At 43.3% G+C, this 24,000-nt stretch overlaps 1 protein-coding gene across 1 annotated transcript in view; it reads right to left on the reverse strand.

Annotated features, from left to right (window-relative positions):
- LOC127034560 (transmembrane protein 132C-like) overlaps window positions 1–24,000 on the reverse strand; it is a 244,410-nt gene that overhangs the window by 143,408 nt on the left and 77,002 nt on the right. The window contains exon 2 of the mRNA XM_050923501.1: window positions 14,458–14,604. Coding sequence (XP_050779458.1) covers window positions 14,458–14,604 — 147 coding nt within the window. The remainder of the gene's footprint in view (window positions 1–14,457; window positions 14,605–24,000) is intronic.

Genomic DNA, 24,000 nt, shown 5'->3' on the forward strand with positions numbered 1-24,000 from the left:
ATGCAGTTGCCTAACGGCTACTGATTTCAATGAGAGTTTGGCAACTAGGTACTTTTTGCAAATCTTATTAGGTGACTAAATACCTTTAAAAATCTGGCCCTTAGTCCATATGCACCTAAGTAAAATAAGGGGTAATAGCACTTCCCTCGGGGGATAAGTTTGAAAGCCAGAGAAGAGAACTGGGAAAGCTGCCTCAGGAAGGATGCTACCTCAGTTGTATCAATGGAGCCTGTTGCCCCGGTGTACTCTATGTTAATATGTGATGGAATATTGTTCCCCTCAGAGTGGAAGAGGACTGCAATGTAGAGAACTGTGAGAACATTTTGTTCACAGAACTTTGCACGAAAATGTCCATTACCTCACTTCAGGCAATCTCATCCTCCTGAAATGTTGCTTTGGTGAAGACATTTCAAGATAAAAAGGTTTCCTTTGAGAAAGTCAGTCAAAATGGTTCCTGCTGACCAAGTAGAGGCCAAGGGGTAACTTCTGCCAATCAGGGAACCAGAAGGAATACCATATGGCTTCCACCGTGTGACTGTTCTCAACTCCAAATGCACCGTGAAAAGCTGCCTTGAAGTTTTTGCAGGAATCTACTTTGTGCAAGAAAACACTTCCTACTCAAATTTAACTTTCTCATTTATGCAAAACATTTCACATTACACACAACTCCTTACGCTAGCAAACAGTTTTCAATTCTGGAGTCAAGTGTTTTGTACAACCCCCATAATGCAAGAGGAATCCTGAGCACACACTTGTCCATCACCTACACACGCACACCAACGAACGCACACTTGTGCTCTTTCTGCTTCCAAGGTCCATCTCTTACTCAGAAATCAAGAATATTTATTCTCAGAAGAAAATCTAATTTATCCAGATGACCCTTAGAAGAGAGTGAGATTCATGCATTTGTTTCTCCATCCATCCAGCAAGAGTACTATGTACAAAAGCATGCCTTTAACATGATTACTCTAATATCTCTTTGCATATAATTCATTAATTAAAGCTTAAGTACTTTAGGCATTAACATTTGAAGACTACAGAAATGTCCTTTCTTGCTCAAGAATACAGCTTGAAAGAATTTTTCAAACATGCCCATTGCCTGCTGTGCATTTTCACCGTCCAACAAGGAGTTTTAACTAGGATAACGTGGCCTTCACTTATTCATCATGAAACGAGAGTCATAGGCATAACCTAATCAGGAAATTCTACAAGCCTAACCAGCCAAGCAGATGTTATTTGGGAATGAACAAAATCCCGCTTGGAATACGCCTTCCTGCTTTGTTTCATCAAGTTTCTGAACATTTTGCACGTAATGTATTCAAGACACATCTTGAGAAATAGCGTTTTCCAGCATGGTGGCTCACCCAACTTCTTTAAGAGAGGAGGAAAAAAGCCATAGGGACCAATAACCATACACAATTAAAGAGTCCTAAGCTTAGCTAAAGGATTATTAAGCTGGCCAGAGAAGTTACATTCCTTGAAGTGTGCCAGTCGACTTCTATTCTGGCTTAATCTAGTAGTTATAATAGAATATTTTATGCAGATTATGCACATTACCGATTTCTTATGTCTACTGCACAGCGATGAACATTGTGACACTACAGTTTTAAATTGGACACGAGGAAAGAAATCACCACTGTAATTCTTGTTGGCTGGTCTATCAGAAAAGCTTTGGTTGGCAGGGCACTTTGTTTTAGCACAACAAAACAGCATCGCTAAATCTGTTATTCTCATTATAAATGGTTGAAATTGGAAAGGATTCAGTGGCTGAGGTCACTCGGATGCCGTGGCAGAGTCATTATTGAATTTCTACCGCTCTGATTACAAAGAGTGCACGCTCAGTCCATTAATTTGTAGTGTGGAAACTAAAAATCAATGGGGTGCTACTTAAAACCACTTTTGTAATAATTATAATCCTGCATGCTGATGTACACATGCAAAGGGAGCATGTGAGCTGCTGAAGAGCCAAAAGAGGATAGGAAAATATCCAATTTGTTGAGCCGTTATCTCAGGAAAGGGAAAATGGGAAAACTCAGTCCACACTAAAACATTTGGGGCAAAATCCTAGCCCCACTGAAGTCAAGGAGAGTTTTGCCACTGACTTCAATGAAGCCAGGGTTTTGCCCCCAGAAACTTAACTGCTACCGGAGGCCCAGGACGAATGTGGGAAGGCTGAGGATTTAGCAATTATCCATTCCAGAGAGGCGTTTAAGTTTTCCATAATAAACTCATTTCACGCTAGCACCACTAGAACGTTGGTGCAAAAATAATGGAAGAGACGTGTATTAGTGGTACAGGATGGAACCTGGGAGAAGTTATGCTTGGTGGAGTAAGGTATTTCAGAGGCAATACTACATGACCTATTTACATCATATGCTATGTACTAAATAGCACAGCTCTGCTAAAAATTAAATGCTGTGTCCTTCCTCTGGTGGCTGCGGAGGGGATCTTGAGGGCAGCCTGGTGGTGGAAATCTGTGACAGGTTGGATCACAGAACCCCTCTTGGGAGCTGTCACCTGATGTGCCAAGACTCCTACTGCCCCCTGCTTTCTCTGCCAGCTCGGGACCCCAGCACCCTGTCTTGCTGAGCCAGACAGTCCTGTCTGCTCCAACAAAGACCCAGAGTTTGAATTACTTGCCCCAAAGCTGCAGGTTTACTTGAAAGCAGCTCACAGAGTTCCTGTCTTTAACACTCAGATGCCCAACTCCCAATGGGGTCTAAACCCAAATAAATCCATTTTACCCTGTAAAAAGTGTATGTAGGGTAAACTCATCAATTGTTCGCTCTTTTTAACACTGATAGAGAGATATGCACAGTTGTTTGCTCCCCCAGGTATTAATACATACTCTGAGTTACTTAAGTAAAAAGTGATTTTATTAAATACAGAAAGTAGGATTTAAGCGGTTCCAAGTAGTAACAGACAGAACAAGGTAAGTCAAAAAGCAAAATAAAATAAAATGCACAAATCTACTTCTAATCAAAGTGAATACAGATAATCTCACCCTCAGAGATGCTTCAGTAAGTTTTTTCCTCAGACTAGACACCTTCCAGGCCTGGGCACAATTCTTTCCCCTGGTGCAACTCTTGTTCAGCTCAGGTGGCAGCTAGGGGATTCTTCACGATGGCTCCTCTCTTCCTTTGTTCTCTTCCATCCCTTTATATATCTTTTGCATAAGGCTCCCGCATAAGGGGAATTCTTTGCCCCTCTCTGGGTTCCCAGCCCCTCCTTCTCAATGGAAAGACACCAGGTTAAAGATGGATTCCAGTTCACGTGACATGATCATGTCACTGCAAGACTTCATTGCCCACTTGCCAGCACACAGGTATACAGGAAGACTTATAGGTAAAACACAGCCATCTGCAGACAATTGTCCTGGTTAATGGGAGTCATCAAGATTCCAAACCGCCATTAATTGCCCACACTTTGCATAATTACAATAGGCTCTCAGAGCTATATTTCATATTTCTAGTTTCAGATACAAGAGTGGTACATTTATACAAATAGGACGATCACACTCTAGATTATAAGCTTTGTAATGATACTTTACAAGAGACCTTTTGCATGAAGCATATTCTAGTTACATTATAGTCACTTATTAGTACATTTTTATAGAACCATATAGACCTCAGCGTCACTAAGTCTAGTTCCCTTGGGCCAGATTCCTGTGGTTTTTAATAGGAAAAAAGTATTGGGCTTCCTGGGAAAAGGCTCAGATAGGAGAGGATGTATTATACACTGCTCTGTGAAAATGCATTGTCAATATTTGCATATTCACTATTATCCAACTGCATTTTCTATTAAGACGTCTGCAAATATTATAAGGGGATGCACCATACCCCATTGTGCCCTGGGTTACACAAAAACAGTCCACTGCAAACAATAGGTTTGTATGGGTGTAACTCAGGACAGAATCTGAGTCATTATATATATGTAAATGATGCATAATGAGTTGTTTTTCAAACCCACAAAGACCAACTTGATGACAAATGGAGCCGTCCAGCTCCACCATGGCCAGTCACCAGGAGATATATAGTATAATTAAAAACAGTTCAATTTAAACTCTTCCTTCCTCTCTTCATCCCCACCCCATTTATGTGACAGAAACCAACCAAAGCCAGAAAATTCATATAAGCACGACACCAACTTCTGTTGGCGAGAGAGACAAGCTTTTGTATTTACGCAGAAGAGCTCTCTGTAAGCTCAAAAACTTGTCTCTCATCAACGGAAGTCGGCTCAGTAACAAATATTACCTCATCCACCTTGTCTCCCTAATATCCTGGGACCCACGCAGCTACAATAACACCGCATACAAATAACTGTGGTATCTCTGATGCCTTTGCATGGTGGGTAGATGATGACTGTTTAATGCTGACCCCACATCGGCCAATGCAGTAAACACTCTTTCATCCATAGTCATTTATATCAAGAGAACTACAGGGATCTCAGATCAGTATGAACTATTATGTAGGCTGTAGTAGTGCCAGTGACTCAGCTACCATTTGAGTAAAAGAGCAGCCCCTCACATAGGGGCCTTTGCTCAAAACTACATGTTTGTAACCAGAGTTGAATATTAGCAATGCGGCGCTAAACAAACCTCTTTCAGATGTACAGGGGATCCTCTTCCCTACCTGTGTGAAATCAGGAGTAATTCCATTCAGCTCAGTGGAGTTACACCTTTGTAAAACTGGTGTTAGGGAGAGAAGAATTAGGTCCATCAAGCGCATCCTGAGGGTTAGACTCCAACCTTAAACCCTAAAACCACCCTGAGAACCACACTCTGGTTGTGTCATTGAACATTTTTCTGTACTTATAAAATTAGTTTCTCAGTCATTTCAGATACATTCTCCTTACAACTAACTGCAACTGGAATGGATTCCATGGACGAAGTCAGTGAAATGTGTCGATATTCAGCTGGAAGGAAAAGGAAAAGGAAAAAGAAAAAAGTCAACATTTTCCCTAGCTATTATTTTTGGCCTCATCATAGATGCATTAAGAGAAAAGGCAGGCAATATGATCTGTGAACAGTTGGGTTATTTGTCATGCACAACCATCACTAGCTGCAGGTATGCAAATAGCATCACTTGTCTAACTCTGCACAAGAGCAGCTAGAGGTAGAACTTGCGAGTCAAGTCCAAATCATGGCTGTGCTTGGTGAGCTAAAGGAACAGCCCTACTAATAGAAGGAACCTATAGCCACACAAGCATAGGTGCCATGCCAGGGATGCACCTGCCCTAGATTTGACCGTAGCTGACCAGTTCTATTAGTCTATCATGACTAACTTGTAACTCTAAGAAATGCTTTGCACATATATAATCAATTTGTGCAGGGCTCATACAAAGGTCACTATTACCATGTAGTTGTACAGGAGAGGGAGCGTCGAGGTTTTCCCGTGTACTTCAAATATGAAATAACTGAAATCTCTGAGGCCTGTGAACTGTGAAGCAAGTTACGACATTGTAATGGTGAGCTCTGTAAGTCAATACAGAATCCATCCACCTGTCTTCAGCTCAGCCTGTAATATCCAGGGAACAGCAGGGGTCTCAGACGAATACGCACTACTACTTAAGTCTTAAACTATGGTCGGGCACTGTCGACAGTGTGCTAGTCGATACAGACTTGACAGAAGCTAGAGATGGAACAAAGCTTTAAGATCATCGCGTTCAGTTCCCTGCCAGTGCAGTATATTTCCTAGAGCTTTGTCCAGTCCAGTTATAATTCTCAAGCAATCTGACTTCCACCAGCTTCTCTTGGGGGCCTATTCCATACTATGGCTTCCTATGCTGCAGTCTAAGGACTTGGCTACACTGGCGCTTTACAGCGCTGCAACTTTCTCACTCAGGGGTGTGAAAAAAATACCCCCCTAAGCACAGCAAGTTGCAGCGCTGCAAAGCGCCAGTGTAAACAGTGTCCCAGTGCTGGGAGCGCGGCTCCCAGCGCTGTAAGCTAATCCCCGCGGAGAGGTGGAGTACCTGCAGTGCTGGGAGAGCTCTCTCCCAGCGCTGGCGCCGCGACCACACTCGCACTTCAAAGCGCTGCCGTGGGAGCGCTCCCGCAGCAGCACTTTGAAACTGCAAGTGTAGCCATACTCTTTGTCTCATCAGAATAGTTCAGATGAGATTTATTATTATGGAATTCTTCACATAGAGACAGTGGAGTGTGCTTCTGTCTATAAGATACATAATTCAGATTGCTTTAGTGAGCACTAATGGGGATCTTATTCAATCTTTTAGAAAGAGTTGATTTGGAGATCCCCCACCCCCCCATTTGCTTCATGCTTTATTGCCTGATTTATTTCCTTTCACTGCTGTAAGTTAGAGAGGAAAGCAGAGCTGCTCAGCAGCATGATGCCCTGTTGCTGAACTCAGCTCTTTATGGATTCTAGCAGATGTTTCTGCTTCTAAGATTGTAAAACACACACACACACACAGGCTATGAATCATTTTGTCCCTTATTTTCCACCTCTTCCAAATCACAAGGCAGCATTACCATAGCTGCGAAAATATCCCCAAATATGCCAAGTGACACGGATAAATAAGAGCTGACCTGAACTAAAATCAGAACTTGTGCTTTTATGTGCAAAGAGGAAAATGAACAGAAGTGTCAGTCCAAGAAAGTGCCGCACCACAGAGAGATTTTCCTAGATAACCTAGTTAACAAAGACAGCTTATTAGAGGAGAAGATGAAGGTGACTGCAGCATGCAAGTGGCAGTAATGGACTGGCCTTCCGCAGGACATGCAGGTGACAGTCAGACTTCTGCTCTGTGTATGCCAAGAGTTCTGTAAAAAACACACCCACCAAACAGAAGTCATTTGGGCCGCAGGTTGGAAAACAGATAGATAGCATGTTTTCTAGTCACTCTGAAAGATGTTTATTTTGTCAAAAATCAAAACCATCATCTCACCCTAGACTTTGTAAATTACAGTTATTATTGAGTCAGTCTCTCAATGTGGAATGGATATAAAGTCACGCCATTATTGTGAGATTGCACAATCCGATTCAATTTAGCATGTTCTACTCTGTGTGCTATTTACATACAAACAACAAGCCGAATACATACAGCCAGAATGGAATGAGAGGATGGTAGCCAGGAGGAACTGAGGTCTCCAAGCCAGGCCAGGATATTACATGCGATGGCCAAACCACAAAAGGTTTAGATCATTTGGTTTGGATAATCACCTAAAAAGCTTTTCCGAACTATCCAAAGCTGCTGAGCCAGCAAATGTGAGCAGAAAATCTCCTGAGAAGGGGCTTTTTTGTGAAGTTTTTAGGTGGGCCAGACGTGCCCTAAGACCAACCTGCCTTGCGGTGCTTCAGCCCTTCTGCTTCCAGACAGAGCCAGTAATTGCAGAGGAGGCAAATAGAAAAAATAAAGTGTGTATTGAACTTCCAGAACCTGCTAAGAGATCATGGATGGTTCTTATTGTAACCAGTCCAATTTGCTCATCCCTCGTTATCACTTTCTTCTCTATGAACCCACATGGCACTAGCCCAGCCTTCTGACTAGGGCCAGGCACTCTTCCATATGCAGGCTAGGAGTGGCGTTTCCAACAGCACTCAGCACTGGGCCCACCTCTGCTCCAATGGGAGTTTGACTATTGACTTCAAGGCCAGCAACGATTGCTTTTGAAAATCCCATGCTGGTCTATGATGCCCTATTTTGACTTTTAAAGAGAAGGGAATGAATGGAATGCAGCAGCCAGAAGGAACAAACCACTTTTCCTTTGGTATACTCTGTACCAGCTAGGCCAGCGATCCTCAAACTTTTTACCTTGCGCACCCCCTTGCCCCTGTTCACCCCTCCCCCATGGAGCTGGGAGCAGGGCCATGGCCGGGGGAGAAGCATGCAGACAGGGGCAAAGGAGCCGAGAATGGGGCCACAGCTGGGGGCGGGAGCAGACTTTTGGGTAGGGGCTGAGGCCTGCAGCCGAGGCTGAGTGCAGAGCCCTTGCGCGCAGGGCGGGCAGCTGGGACTATGAACATAGGGCCAGGGCTGGGCTGGGGGCTGCTCCCTCCCCACCCCTGCCGCCTTCCAACATTATATCATGCCCCTCTAGGGGAGCGCACCCCACAGATTGAAGACCTCTGAGCTATGCAGATCCTATTTGTCTTTTGCCTTGGCCTGAACCTTTTCTAATAACTCAGGCCATATACATTTATGTTGGATTCCATGAGAAGTCCAGGACAAACTCCTGATATTAAACAGCTCTTTAAAAGACGAGTCTGTTTGCTCACCCTCCCACCTACCTCAGAGGGGTGCAGCTTGTTGCCATGAGAGCTGCGGTGGTTATTACTACACTGACGTTTGATACGTCCGGAGCTGAATCAGTCAAAGTATGGAACAGAAAGAGTAACGTAGCCTCAGCAAAACACTCATTTCACATGGACTCTCACAGAAATTACTTTTCCTTAATGCTCAAGAGACCTCCCCTTCACACTGCTTCAGTCTTGCTTCGCTGGCCTGCTGCCCCGCCGCCCCACCACAAGCACCAAAGAACCAGAGAATGAAAAACAGCAAGACAGCAGGTGCATGTACCTACTTAGCATCTATGGCGGGCATAAGGGCTGGGGCTACACTCACTGAACATACCCCTGGTTTTCCTCAACCTTAGAAATAGATTACTTCCTTCCCGGATACGGGAAGAGTTCAGTGGGCTTTATACCCCGCGCCCCTGCCTAGATGAACGCTCCAGACATTTACAGCAGCAAGAGAGAGTGCTCATGAAAGCTTCCTTGGGGAAGCAACCTTGTCACCCTAGACTTCTGTGGCCTAGAAAACACGTTATTACAATGTGCAGCTGGCTGCTCCTCCACCATCTGTGCAGATGTACTGGCACTCACATGATTCATTGGAGGATTCTCTGCCGTGGTTTGCCCTGCATAAGGCACTGGGGGTGGGGAGAGGGGTTAACCCTAAATTGCATAGCAAATAGGCAGCAAGAAATTCAGTGAGGTAAAGAAATAAAAGGGGAAGGGGATACTTTTAAAGCCACAGATAAGGATTCAGCGGTGCGATTTCTACTGATGTTAAGGACGGATACACAGGTACAATCCCATGTGTCACTCTGAGGAGACAGATTCACTTCACAGTACAAGTCAGGGATGACCAACACTGGGAGCTCTGAGGGTCACACTGGTACCTTGTCAGTAGCGCAAGAGCTGCACCCAATTTGCACTAAAATATGCATAATATTTAAAAGAAAATATTCAGCCAACCACGTTTGCTCATACGCAACCTCCTGGATAAAGGAATGGAAGTCGTTAGTCACATGGGTTCATCAGCAGTAAAAACCTGAGGCCGCTCGGCTTTCTCCCATGGCTAACTAGCTAGTTTATGCATACAAATGTTTGCAGGCATAAATGCAGAGTCTGTTGTAAATTTACCCCACGAAATCCTGTGGTCTTTTCCCATTGCCTAATATCACAGCAGTGGTACATGCCACCCCGACTCAAGAACCCCACAGAAGAACAACTCCAAAGAGAAACCCTGATCCTTAAGCACCAAACATCTGGATACCCAGTGCAAGCAGCAGCGATTGCTGATCAAACCTCAGTGTTTTCAGGTCAGTGGGTGGCTTAATTCACTGCCACCAGGCCTCTGAGCTCTGTGACATTCCTGGTTAATTGATCACAAACTGTGCAGGCTGGAGAGGACACAGGCTCTATAATAATACCTTGGTATGTGAGAGGATGAATGTTGGAGGGGACTGCTTATCTCCAGGTGAAATAGAAAGCCAGAAACACAAACCATCACCTAAATGTGTTACTACTTTGAAACACACTGATCATATGCCCTGTTTTTTTTAATCACAAGAGCACTTTTGCTTCATGCTTGAGTCACTTGGCCTCATATGATGCTGATAGATCAAGGACCTGCAGAGAATTCTAATGGTTTTTTTTGTTTCCTCTGCATCCCGACGATATGAAATGCAACTCGGTAACATCATCAGCTCATTCTGTACGACTGCAGAGATTCTCAGCCTGTTAAAACGATGTGTTATGTGTGTTTAGGGTGACCAGATGTCTTGATTTTATAAGGACCGTCCCGATTTTTGGGTCTTTTTCTTATATAGGCTCCTATTACTCCCCATCCCCTGTCCTGATTTTTCATATTTGCTGTCTGGTCACCCTATGTGTGTTGGGGGATAGGACTAAATGACTGTGACACAGTCTGATATGTGAGCAGGAAGTACTCTCCCCGAGTATGGCTCTTTATTAGGCAGATGGCTAGAGAGCCGTAAGTCCACAGGTCCCTCAAAGGTTCAGGGCCAAGGGGATGAAGCATTACATTGTAGCCGTTTTCCATCAGGTCAGTTTTTCTAACAAGTTTCTTCATTCTCCCACACTCACTTCCTCTACCCAGTTACATACACAACCAAAGTTAGGCAACAAAGCAGGATTCCCTTACAAGCACCAAGTGACTCCTTGTCACCACCGACTGCTCTGACTCTTACACACACACACCCCCCCCCGAGGAACAAATGCATCCTTGCACTGGCCCAGATAGGGACGGAAGGAAGGCAGTTTGTGCCTGCTTCGTACAGGCGCTTCAGGGGCTCTATCAGCTTCCATATCAAGCCAAAGTAGGCCTTAGTTGCATCCTGACTGCAATGGTCCCTAGGGGGCCTTTTGAGAGGACAGAATCTCCGGAGCACAGGCTTTCCCAGTCAGGTCCCTTCCCCATTTTCTCAATGTCCTCTACCCTGATGCTGCTCCAGCTCTACCTTCCACTCCACCTCCTGATCTGTCCTAGAACACCTTGTGTCTGGGGTTGCTGTGAGGGCAACTTAGAGCTGGCTTCCCATCTATCCCCCTTCTGCACTGAGGCTATTCCCAGGGAGCATGGGGAAGGCCTTAAACTGGCCATATGGCCCCTAGGCTGGTGCTAAGCACGGCAGGGAGATGATGCACCAGGATCAGGACATTTAAGTAGCTAAGACAGCAACCAAAATCTGCTCATCTATCTTTAGGACACATTTCAGTTCAGGCAACTGTCCCCTGGAAAAGAGAACCAAAAAGGGACATGAACTGCAAAAGGAGTTGTTTATCTTCCACTCCCCCTAATCAATAGGTTGTTATCTTAATCACAAGTCAAATGGAGCTCAGAATAGGTTATGTTATTGGGCACTCAGGCACTGTTGGTTTCAAGCTGCTTCTGGCAACAAAAAGTGGAATCTTTCTTGATGAGCAGAAGGTAATGTGCTATGACCTTGGGGTTCACAATACAAGTTTATGGAGCCTGGAAACGTGTGGTTTACCTAAATTCTCAGGAGTTCATAGTACATCATTTTAAATAGAAATAAAATACACCCCCTCATGGTTTTTGTTATTGTTTATGTAATGCCAGAGTGCATCAGGAACTAAGCTAACATGAATATGAATATACAGTCCTTGCCTCGAAGAGCTTACAATATACATACACAAACACCACACAAAGGGTGGGGGGTAGGATGCAAGAAAAAGCAAAGTGACCCAAGGGGGAAATTAGCAGCATCTAGTCACTTCCATAATCGTTTAGGTTTTATCTGTGGGGTTTTTTTTTGTTTTCTTTTTTTAATTTCCAATCTGTTTTGTTTCATCCATGCTTCTTTGAGGACAGCAGTAGTGCTTACAGGCCCTTAGGAAGATATTATCTTCTAGTTCAGCAAAGCACTTGAAATCAAGGGACTGCTGTGAGTATGTGCTTGTGTGCTTTGCTGCATCAGGGCCTTAGTTTTAAGGAATCTGAAAGAGCAAAGTGTGGTGGTGTAGCAAATAAGGGATTCCAGGTGATAGGGGCTGCCCAGGAGAAAGGCATAAAGGGCAGATTTTCTATGTGTGTGCTCGACAAAGTCATTGCAGCACCAACACTTTATCATCACATCATGATTTTGCAAAGAAACACTGTGGATCACAGTGAACAATGGGATGCAATCTCATTTTGTTGGCCCAGAATAATTTTCAGGAGACACTATTTCGTAGTACACCAAGAATCAGGATGGTTCTACCAAATTGGGGCTGTGTAACTGCCCAAAGGGAGAACCAATTGTTCTTTAGGTAGGTTGCAAAGCCGGGGGAAGACTGTACAACTTTCAAAGGCCTCTCCTTCTCTCTCCCTGCTAAACTGATTCTCTGAGCTTTACTGGAATGGAGCTGATCGTGCTATGCGGAAAAACACTATACTGTGCATCTGGCTATTATCTCCATGGCAAGCTGCGTGAACGGATCCCATTTTCTTAACACATCTGAGAAATAAAAATCTTTATTTGCTTCATTTTAACAGCCCTTATGCACCGAACATGTAAACTTATTTGAGCAGAGATGTTTTCCAAGTTTACTGAGTTTCAGCAAGAGAAGCTTAAACTACATGGAAGCTGAAACTCCCAAGCAGAACCTCAGATTTTCTAATCTGACCTTATGCAACAAAATGTTTTACATTGTACAGACAAGCTACATTGCTACATTGCTACTCTACTTTGAAAAAACTGGTGGCAATTCAGAAAGACTCTATCAGGGGCCTGCAATCCTTAGCTAAATTAAATTAGCTTAATAGAATATTTGTGCTTTGCACTGAGAGGACTCCAAATGACACTCAATAACAATCAAAATGTCCATCGCGCGGCATGCATCTCCCATGGAAAATCAGTATAGAGACACCTAACTGGCACTCATTGTGTTCAGTGAGGAAATCCCATTAATACAGCTTCATATAGTGAAAGCTGTATTTCAATACATTAGCTGGTACATACTTCCACAGTGGTTGAAGAGCTAATGGCGTCAAGGTTTCGGTCTATCCAATTCTTCCTAATGCATTAATATTCCATTCAAACCCAGCCCAGTCATGCTTTTGAAAGAAAAGGGCTGTTTACATACGCAAATGCAAGAGGTGTTAATTAACACATTCACTTTTATTTGCATAATCAGTGTTAAAAATATTTTTATAGGTTAATTAGACGTGATGCAAATTGGATTAAGAAGATTTAATTTGGGTTTTGATAACCTGACTATTATATTTCCTCAGCCGTAAATACGTTCGGCATTGTACGCCGGTTCTAAAGCCGGTTTGCTTTTCAAACACCGTTATTTGGCAGGCTTAAATGATTTATTCTTCCTCTTTTCTCTTGCAAACTCTCTATTGCAAATCCCACTAACTGCAGTGATATCTAACATAGATGGATTGAGCCAGTAAGCCGTTAGTGGCAACAGATGTTTCGACACTTTATGCAAGTCTACCATTTGCTATGCACTCTCGTTGTCCAGGCACAGAGTAAGAACATGATTACAACTTCCTCAAACTCCCCTGTGCCTGACGGAATAGTGCACAAATCTTCAGACCAATTGCAGGGGATGTCACAAACCAATCCAAGGTGGATTGAATGTTTATGATCCTCTGCAACAAGGTTGGGCTAAGAGTTGAGGTAGTAATGAAACACCAACTCAAGCAAGCATCACATGGATCATACATTTGCACGGATCTAATACACAGGAGAGCTGTAAGCGTTCATTACGGTAATGTGCAATGAGAGCCAAACTAGCTTCCATTGAAACGTACAATGTAATTCTTATTGCCTGAAATGGGAGAAGACTCGACCTGTGAAACAGTCACAAACGGGTATGTGGATTAACTCTTAATAAAAACATAGAATACAGAAACATAGGAATAGCCATTCTGATCAAACTAGTGCTTTCTGGAGTCCAGTATTTTGTCTCTGACAGTGGCTAGTACCAGATGCATCAATAAAAGGTGCAATAAACACTGCATTGGACAGAGGGTGGATTTCTTCCTATGCCCAGGCAGTTAGTGGTTGGTTTATGCCCTAGAGCATCAGCATTATACCTCATCTGGTTTTATCCTATCAAATGTACTCATTATCCAAATAAGTTTCTATTCCTGACGGTGAGAAGGACGGCAGACTCCTCCTCCTGGTATATCTCAGACTGACTCAACCAGGCACAGAGGACTTCAGGCTGGAAAAATTCTGGGAGAAAATAATTGTCCACATACCACACAAAACCAAACCAAACCATTCAAATGTTTTTCTATTATACTGAACGTTGTCAATACTGAAAGCTTTGCATGATGATCCCACACTAATGCTTATGAGTTATCAAGGCTCATTATAGAAGAGTTCATTGGCGACTTAATGGACCAACCACGGATGAAAAAAGGTCCAAGCTATCAAGCCAGACGAATCTATGCTCAGTAAAGACCTTTCAAAGACATTCATGCTGAAAAAAATAGCTCTATTCTATTCATTTCAGCTTAAACTGAGGAGTTTTATTGTCTGAAAAGTGAGATGCCCAGTTATAGATCTGCAGATGGTGCCGTAGTTAACATAAGTGTCTCCAGATTTCCAGGCTGTAAGTTTAATAGCTCTACTAAGTAGTGGATAACATGAGTCCTCAGTCTTTCAAGCAATGGATGGCACCGTGGATATAAATGAGTGTAATGCTGAGCAGATGTGAGCGTTCTTACCTGTTCCTTGAATTTGGTGCTATCCTGTGACAGCTAACGGTCGTGGTTGAATGTTTTCCACCATTCCCCACCTCCTGCTTCACGTCCCATTGCCGGGGATCGCTTGTCTTTGTGCTCAGAATATTCACGCCCTTCTTCACCTTGGCCCTGTTGGGAGCAGCGATTGTTAAATATTTAGAAGAGGGTAATTCATGACTGTTGCCTTCCTAGTGCAGCTTAAAAAAATTCAATCAATCAGCATTAAGGAAAGCATTGACCATTTGAACCTGGTAAAGATAGCAGGAGGGATAACATTAATGCAGACCAAAAAAAACCGAGGACTCCTTGTGGCAGTGTTAGGTCAGTCTTGGTAAAGCACCCCCATCCTTTCATGTATTTTATACCTGCTCCTGGATTTTTTACTTCATACAGCTGGCAAAGTGGGTTCTAGCCCACGAAAGCTTATGCCCAAATAAATGTGTTAGTCTCTAAGGTGCCACAAGGACTCCTCATTTTTTTTTTTTTTTGCTGATACAGACTAACACAGTTACCACTGAAACCTGTCATTAATGCAGACCTGAGCTTTGTCTACCAAAGGCAACCTTTTAATTTTATTGAAAGGGTAAATTAACTGTATTTCCATAGTCTCAGACTTTAAGGCCAGAAAGGACCATCATGATCATGCCATCTTCATGTTGTGAAGTTTTCTGAGAAGGCCAGGTTCTCTGGGGGTGGTTTCTGATGACAACTGTGAATGTAAGAAAATTTACATACTGGATTCTTTCCTCCATTTCTGCAAAAATTCTCTACTTAGGTAGAAATTTGCAGAAGACCCACACAAAGTCCGAGGAACCCAAACTTAGGCTATGGCTACTACAGGGCATACAGTGGCATGGCTGCATCGTAGCAGCTGCGCCACTATAGTGCTGCCAGTGCAGATGCTTCTAGCTGGTGGGGGAGAGCTCTCCTGTCAACTTACTTACTGCAGCCCCTGTGAGTGGTGGTAGATACGGCACTGGGAGAAGCTCTCCCACCGACATAGTGCTGTCCACACTAGTGTTTAGGTCGGTGTAACTTACATTGCTTGGAGGGTGGCTTATTCACACCCCTGAGTGACATAAGTTATACTAATGTAAGAGAAAGTATGTACATAGAATTAGATACATCATAGGAGTCTCATTTGGACTCTTCCCACTGGCATGCAGCAGCTCTTTAAAACAACCTTCTTCCTTGCTTCTCATATACTTATAGTTCTGTGGCATTAATAGTGGACTGGTTCATATTCTTGCTTTTTGTCTTTTGGGTCCTCTCATTCTATAATGCCATTCTAAGGAGATTCTCTTCTGAAAACTTTACCATACAAAAGACCGTAATCTATTGATTAGAACTGGGGTCTGTATTTTCATTTCTGCCATGGATTTGCTGTGTGACCCTGGACAAATTAGTTAATCTCATCCTATGCCTCTAATAACATCAGAACCTGATGTTGTCAGAGTTAATTAAAGAGAGTTTATAAAGTGATTGAAGATTCTCTTAAGTGCAAAATTTATGACTCCAATTTCAGTGACAATCAATTTTCATTACAGGACATCAAGATTGAGAGAGCCCTATCCATCTACACAGGCACTGATACAGTTCCCATCTCCAGAGCATTTGCGAGCTCACAAAAGTCACTCAGAGTTGGACTCTTGTACATGTGTGCAGAGGACAGCAGTCAATTACAACAACTTGATTTTGCAACAGCCTGGCCCCAGCATTAGTTATAGCAACCTAAGTGCTGTTCTAAATCATGCCACTAGTGTATTGCCCTTATGGGGCTTTCCTCAGTGGAAGCCTGGAGGAAAGGGGATAGAGCACAATGGAAAATTAGGCTCTGAAGACCAGATTTTCAAAGGTTATTAGGCACCTAAGGACGCAGATATGTGGTTCTGAAAATCCCACAGGGCTCCTAAGTGCCTAACTCCCACTGAAATCAAAATTTCGTTTCACCAAAAAAATTGAAACATACTCCATTTTGGGTCGACCTGAAACTATTTCTTCCAACCCCCAATTCTTCAGTTTATCACAAACTGAAAAATCAGTTATTCTACTAACAGCTCTCCTTGGGGTATTTATTAAGTTTTTTTTAATTTTTAAATTTTTGGTCAAATTCTTCATTAAAAAAATAAGCCGCTTTGGCACTGAAATTTGATAAAACCTCTGAAATCAAAATCTGAAGAACACCCACTGCTTAAGTGCTAATAACTCACCAAAGCAAGAGATAAAAGACCTTTAACCTAGACCTTCTGTGCCTCTTCCACTTGAAAACAGCTTTGAAATGGCACAATGTCAGTTGAAATCGGATTCACATTTGAATTTTGATTAGAATTACAATTTCCTCAGGAGTTACAAATTGCTCTTTCAACCATAGAGCTCGAAATAGTCAATGGATGGACTCTTCTTTATTAGAGGGGACACTTTATCTGACCAAGGTTAGTGGTATAATCCAGTACCAGAGGACAAAAGGCCCTGACTACAATACCATTTTGTTAATTAACTACAATATTGGGCATGAGGATGAGTGGCTTTCGCATCTACCATTAGGTAAAACCCATTTAAAGAAGCATCCTATTCAGGAATAAAGTAGGTTACATTTAGTAAGGAAAAAAATCAATGTTGTGATTGCACTTAGCATTGGAATTAGAGTCCGAATACGCAGAAGACTGAGCTTCCTAAACAAATATGCAGAAGTGTGATCTGTTACTCTCCCTCTAAAAGGGCACTGAGTTTTATATAACAAGGGCAATGGATGAATCAGAATTAGGTCGGACCATGAGTACCATGTACTTTTAAGTAGGTCTCTACATACATGTTACAAATGTTTTCGCTTAAATGTTAATTGACTTATGAGATCTGACTGCTAGCAGAGCAAAGTCTATTTAGATCCTTTCCAAAGATTGGTTGACCTTGTTGTATGGCTGTAATTAAATATTCATTAAAAATAACCAAAAGTACCAACTTTGTATATCAAAACCTGTAAGTCTCAGCTCCCCAATACACCCCTAGACTAAAGACTCCTTGGACAAATTGCTTGCCAGTTTCCGGTATTTACTCCTCTAACCCGTGTAGCGTTTATACACATAACCCATTCTTTAAACTGAGGCAAGTGTGGTGGGTGACGCTAAGTGGAGATGACAAGCAGCTGGAGTACTCCAGGCTTCCTCAGAACACACTTCCCCAATTGAACAATTTCCCTCTATGCTGTGCCTATTCAATCACATAGGATCACTCAGCCAGCCACTTTGTTCTATCCCACCCTTCTCCAAAACGCATCGTGCCAACCCATAGAAACTTGTGTCAAACAGATAGCTAAGGGTTAATGTCTCTTTCACTTGGAAAGGAGTAACCTGAAACACCTGACCAGAGAACCAATCAGAAAACAAGACTTTTTCAAATCTGGGTGGAGGGAAGTTTGTGTGAGTGTCCTTTGTTCTTGGTCTTGTGTCTGTCCCTCTCGGCTATAAGAAGTGATTTTTTTCTGTCTCCTGCTTTTCTAATCTTCTGTTTCCCAGTTGTAAGTACAAAAGATCAGATAGTGATTTATATGGTTTTTATTTTGTATTTACATGTGTGTAGTTGCTGGAGTGTTTTGAATTGTATTCTTTTTGAATAAGGCTGTTTATTCATATTTCTTTTAAGCAATTGACCCTGTATTTGTCACCTTAATACAGAGAGACCATTTTTATGTACTTTTTCTTTCTTTTTACATAAAGCTTTCTTTTTAAGACCTGTTGGAGTTTTTCTTTGGTGGGGAACTCCAGGGAACTGAGTCTGTAGCTCACCAGGGAATTGGTGGGAGGAAGAAGTCAGGGGGAAATCTGTGTGTGTTAGATTTACCAGCCTGACTTTGCATACCCTCTGGGTGAAGAGGGAAGTACTTCTGTTTCCAGGACTGGAAACAGAGAGGGTGGAATCCCTCTGCTTAAATTCACGAAGCTTGCTTCTGTGTATCTCTCCAGGAACCCAGGGAGGGAACACCTGGCAGGGAGAAGGGAAGGGAAAGGAAATAGTTTATTCCCCTTTGTGGTGAGACTCAAGGAATTTGGGTCTTGGGGTCCCCAGGGAAGGTTTTTGGGGGGACCAGAGTGCCCCAAAACACTCTAATTTTTTGGGTGGTGGCAGCTTGACCAGGTCCAAGCTGGTAACTAAGCTTGGAGGTTTTCATGCTAACCCCCATATTTTGGACGCTAAGGTCCAAATCTGGGAATAGGTTATGACAACTTGTCACTCATCCTGACTGAAATGTTTGGCCAACTATACCACATCATGCTTTTCAGTTGCTTTCCCCAACAGCAGGAGGGTCAAATCATCAGAAGGGAGCAGGACGTACTCGAGTTCATCAAACCCCAATGTCAAAACCGAGCAAATCAAATTTTGTCTTCCATCTTTCATACTTTATTTCACTCTTCCTTTTCCATCTCTGTGGGCCACATTTTCCATCAGCCAACCGAGCAAGTAATCCCTCACTACCACCACTGCTGCTCTCTGGAGCGTTAGAAGTGGTTATATTTGCTCAAGGCATTTGGTTGTCCAAACACCCAAAGAAATACATCTCAGAATACAGACTATCGGCAGTTCTAAAGCATCCAATATAGCCTCTAGGTGTTGGTTTTGGACCTCTGTCCAAAGTAAGACAAAAATTCTCCTCTTTTACCTTGCTCTGGCTGTAAGCTACATTCCATGTGAATACTGCCAGAACTCCTCGACCATTTTGACTACATGCTACTCTATCAAATCTAGTGTTCAAAGGCCTGAAATCCTACCCTGGTCCTTCAAGTTTCATTGAACTGCATTGCTCCTCTCATGAGGTCCCTGATCAGCTGAGAACTCACTCCAGCAATTGAAACAGAGACAGGACCACCCGTCAGCCAGCAAGGTGAGACTAAGGGAAGAGTCCTGCTTCCTTTCAGCAGGCCATACACTAAGAAAGGAGGAAGTGTGCACTCTCCCCTCCATGTCCTCCACAGGAGAGCCACATGGATGGAGGAAGAGAGGATGGGGAAAGATCTAAACATAAGCCCCAATCCAGCAAAGCACTAAAGAATATGCTTAACTTTAAGCATGTGAGCAGAACCTTTGATATGGATAGGGCTGTTCATATACTGAAAGCTAAGTACGTGCTTAAGTGCTTTGCTGGGTTGGGGCTGTAATTTTTGATCTTGGCAGAAATAAACCACACAGTGGAGAGATGAATTACCTTCAGTTTACAATTGGATAGAGTAACGGTGAGGTCAGCTTCAGGTTCAGACTGATCACAGTTTCTCTAAGGATGGGTTTGAAGCCCTTTTCCACGCAATAGCCAGAATGTTGAGTGATGCAAGACTGACAGTTTTGCCTGGATCTCTGTGGTTATTAACTTGCATCACAAAAAACCTGTAGCTCAAATTTGTCTCAGACTGATTTGGGGGCTTCTCCCTCTTCTCCCCAACAGATAGCTAGAACATTTTGTTGGCATGAAAAACAAGTAGCATCTTGACTTCACAGAAGACAGTCCCTGACAATTTACATTTGAGAATCACTGATAATTCTTGCCAAGACTAAAGAAAGAAATTTTAGAAAACCCCACAATAATAAACCAACTTTGTTTAATTTCATACTTTCCAATCAAAAATTTAAGTCCTCAATTTCATCGGCAAATTTTCATTTAAGCCTAAAATGTCTCAGACTCCCTAGAGTGTAAAATTTAGAGACAAATAAACATAATTAATGTGTTCAAATCAGCTACAGATACAAACCTTGTCATTCTTCTTGCATTTTGGTGTCTCTTCTGCTGTTAGATTACAAGAAACCTCATGTTTATCAGTAACTATATGTAATCATCATCTGATAAACGCAGTACATCCAAATAGCAATTAAATCAGCAACAGTCACAGCGGAAGATGTGATTTATGACTCTAGGAGTCTCTGAAGCCTTCTCACATTAAAATTTTCCCATTTAAATTAAAATCTTGGCTGCGTGTTTATGGTCACAATGGGTGAATACCACCTGCAACCGTAAGATGTTGACAGGGCTAGCTGCAAGCTCTGCAAATTTCTTCACCTGCCAATCCTAAATTTCAACACCTCCCTAGTTCAACTAGGAGCATCTCCTAACAAGAGACTTCCAGTCAGGGACGTCCCTAGACATTGTGGTGCCCTATGCAGCCACACTCCCCCTGGGGGGAGAGGGGGCTAGTCCCAGGCCTCCGTGGGGGGGCTATGCCCAAGGTGTGTGGGGGGCAGAAGCAGGCTTGGGGGGGCAGGAGGGAACCACCCCCCAAGACGAGCTGGCGGAGCCGAGTGAGTTGGGGCTGGGTTGCTCTACTTTCTGCTGCCCGGTGAGCGCAGGGTGCACCCACCCCTTGCTTCAATCCCCTGGGACAGTGCCCAGGGGAAGGGGTGGAATGGGGACGGGGTTGGGGCAGAGCAGGGGCAGCTTTCCTGGACAGCTCAGCTGGCCGCGGGATCAGGCTGACCACTGGAGCAGCACGCAGCTGCGTAGTTTGCATATGGGTAAGGACAGCCCTACTCCCAGTGGTGTTGTATTGTGTGGGATTGTTGCGATACTGACAAGAGATCAAACAGCTAAGGCCCTGCAATCATAAGTGATTCTGCTGCAAAATCAAAGTCTGAGTTGAGATGACAACACTAAATTTCACCTGTGACCGACATTAGGTTTGAAATAGTTTTCTAGCGCTAAGCCCTCCATTCCCTGCCAGTGTTTTTTCTTTTCAGAAGGTTATACCTAGCTCTGAATCTTTTGTGTGCCATTTAAACTCCATCCTTTCCCTTGCAGGCTGTTCTTTGATCCCAGCACAGTCTACTCTCAGATCAACAATTGCTGCTTCATACAGAACAAACAAAACAATCTCACTTTCTCAGGTGCTGCACTCTATGACTTTTCAGTAAGTAGTTTTCTAAATTTTATATACTATAAATAAAATCTTATGCTTTGACTTAGCAAACCCTGACCCCTTTTGGTTGCTCTTCTCCAGTGCCTCAAATCCTATCCTGCTGTAATATTTGCTAACACTTGTATACTCCACTAAGGCTCCACTGATCTCCCCAGGCTATGGGAGAGCATGAATATTTCTGAATTCTGAAGGTCACACTGTAAGAAATGATATCATCTCAGGACCTTTTTTTTTTTTTTAAACCCAAAGAGCCTCTCCTGGTAGCCGTGACCTGTTCCTGGGCTGCACTTTCCAGCAAGTCTCTGACCTTCTCAAGTTCTGCCAAAAGAAATTTAACCTCTTTCTGACATAATTTAAGTCAACCCCTTCTCTTCTTTGCTTCCATAGCAAATCAGCAGATTACAGCCAGTTTGAGACATCCATAAAACTCAGACAGGAGACTAACTGCGACAATTAAATAGGGTTTGTGTTATTAAGAAAGTCTTTTCCTTTAGTCTTCCTGTGTGAAGTGAGGCCCGAGGTCTCACTCTAGCTCTCAGGGGACAGATGTCTACACTGCAAAACGGTAACAATTCACAGCCTCATTGCCAGTCACAACAGAAAAGCCAGAGGCTGAATGGAACATGGAATCTAACCTTAGTGGCATGTAACCTCCCAACGTACTCACTGAGTACATGCAAAACCTCTAATGAGAAAGGATGATTGTGTGGTTAAGGCACCGGATTAGGACCCAGGAGATCTGACTACAATGCCCAGCTCTGCCACAGGTTTCCTGTATGATCTAGGGCAAGTGACTTAATCCTTCTTTGCTTAAATTCTACATTAATAAATGGGTATAACGATACCTCCTCTCTCTCACCTTTTATCTATTTAGCCTGCAAGTTCTTTGGAGCTGAGGAGGTCTCTTATTATGCATAGATACAGGGTGTCACACAATGGAGCCTCAATCACAACTGGGGACTCCGGGTGCTATGAGACTGAGAAGGATAATATTCCAGGGTTGCTATCCAGTACTTTGGTACATGTGATGGGTCACCTATAGATAGCTTTTGGTATCTAGGGTTTCTAGATTGCAGGAAATTGCCTGTTAAACTAACCATTCTGTTAGGGAAAGTCTTGCCCACCAGCCATCCCCCTTCTCTCCAGGAAGCTGCTTTCACATTGGGTTGTCAAGGTAAGGCTTTCAGTAGATGGTAATTGACAAGTGATATATATATCACTCTCTATAAATCTGGGCATTTGGAATGGGTAAGGGCAGAGCAGAGCGAACGTGAACAATCATGAACAAAGTTATCAAACTTTTTACGTTGTGCCAGCAAACAGATCTGGTTCACGCTTTTACTGTTTTGTGTTTGTGTTGCTGTAGCACCTGGAGTCCTGGTCTGTTTTAGGGCTCCTGCTGTGCTAGGCGCTGTACAAACACAGAACAAAAAGCCATAACCTGCCCCAAAGAGCTGGCCATCTAAGCACATCTGATGTCTCTTGACGTGAATACAGATAGGTGGGCTGGGGGAGCACATGGAACCAGTGAGGCATTATTGGTCAGCATGATAGCAATGGTCAAGCTTTGGTTCTGCTTTACCCATCCCTACGAGTGACAGGTGAGCCTGGCTATCCAGAGAAATCACCTCCCTCCCTGTGACATATTGACACAATCAACTCAACAGAAGCCTCCAACTGGAGCCTCTTTGACATAAACAAGAAGAGGCTGCTGGCAGGGCGCCATGTGTGAAGGATCCTTGGATGTGGAACTCCCTTTCCCAACTCCACCCTGCTTGGCTGGCCAGGGCTTCGATTCATGAACATCCTCGGCATGCCGCGAAGGCCTATTTTTTCTTTCCCTTCCCTCAGGGATGCAGTGGGAGATGTCTATGCTCACGGGCTGTCCTTTGGCACTGTTTGTGAGATTTTCAAAAGGTGCCCCACAGATTTGGTCACCCTGGCCCAGTATTTAGGCACTGAACTCCCACTGAGAATTTGGGCCCCAGTTCCTTTTCATTTCAATGGGAATTGGTGCATCATATCTCTTAGGTAGCTTTGAACAGCATGCTCCCTACCCCCCAGCTACATTTTTAACATTTAAAATAAAGAAACCAAAAGAACCAGAATCTGAACACTTTGGGGAACTTCCTGGGTCAGCTCAGGTCCATTTTGGTGATTAGCTGTTTGTTAACACTTGCAATCCCTTCAAATTCCCAGCCAATTATTATTATTATTATTATTCTGAGTCAGTGAACTAGCCATATAAGCTTCTAATACATCGCCCAGAAAAACTGCTTTTCTCAGCACTGACAGCTAATACTTTCCCCCCAGCATTAGTTACGGGATTATACGGAGGATATGAGAAAATATATATTCAGCAGTGATCTACAGTATGTAAAGACTCTAGGGTTGTCTTTCAGGTGGAGAGGAAACTCGGTCTGAATTTACAACCTGTTAACATTCTGCCTCTGGCAAAGATAAACATTGCAAACTCCTAGCATTCACAGAAGCTGTCATGGGGCCTCTACTGTGTTTAACTTGGATCAGCTGGATAGTAGAGATTTGAGGGGAAACAACAGTATTACAGAGCACCTTGAGTGGTGCTGGGATTCTGCCTCATCCAGATCCTTCCCCTTCCTTGAATGTGGCA

The sequence above is a fragment of the Gopherus flavomarginatus genome, chromosome 15 (genome assembly GCF_025201925.1).
Source record: "Gopherus flavomarginatus isolate rGopFla2 chromosome 15, rGopFla2.mat.asm, whole genome shotgun sequence".
NCBI classification, from domain to species: Eukaryota; Metazoa; Chordata; order Testudines; family Testudinidae; genus Gopherus; species Gopherus flavomarginatus.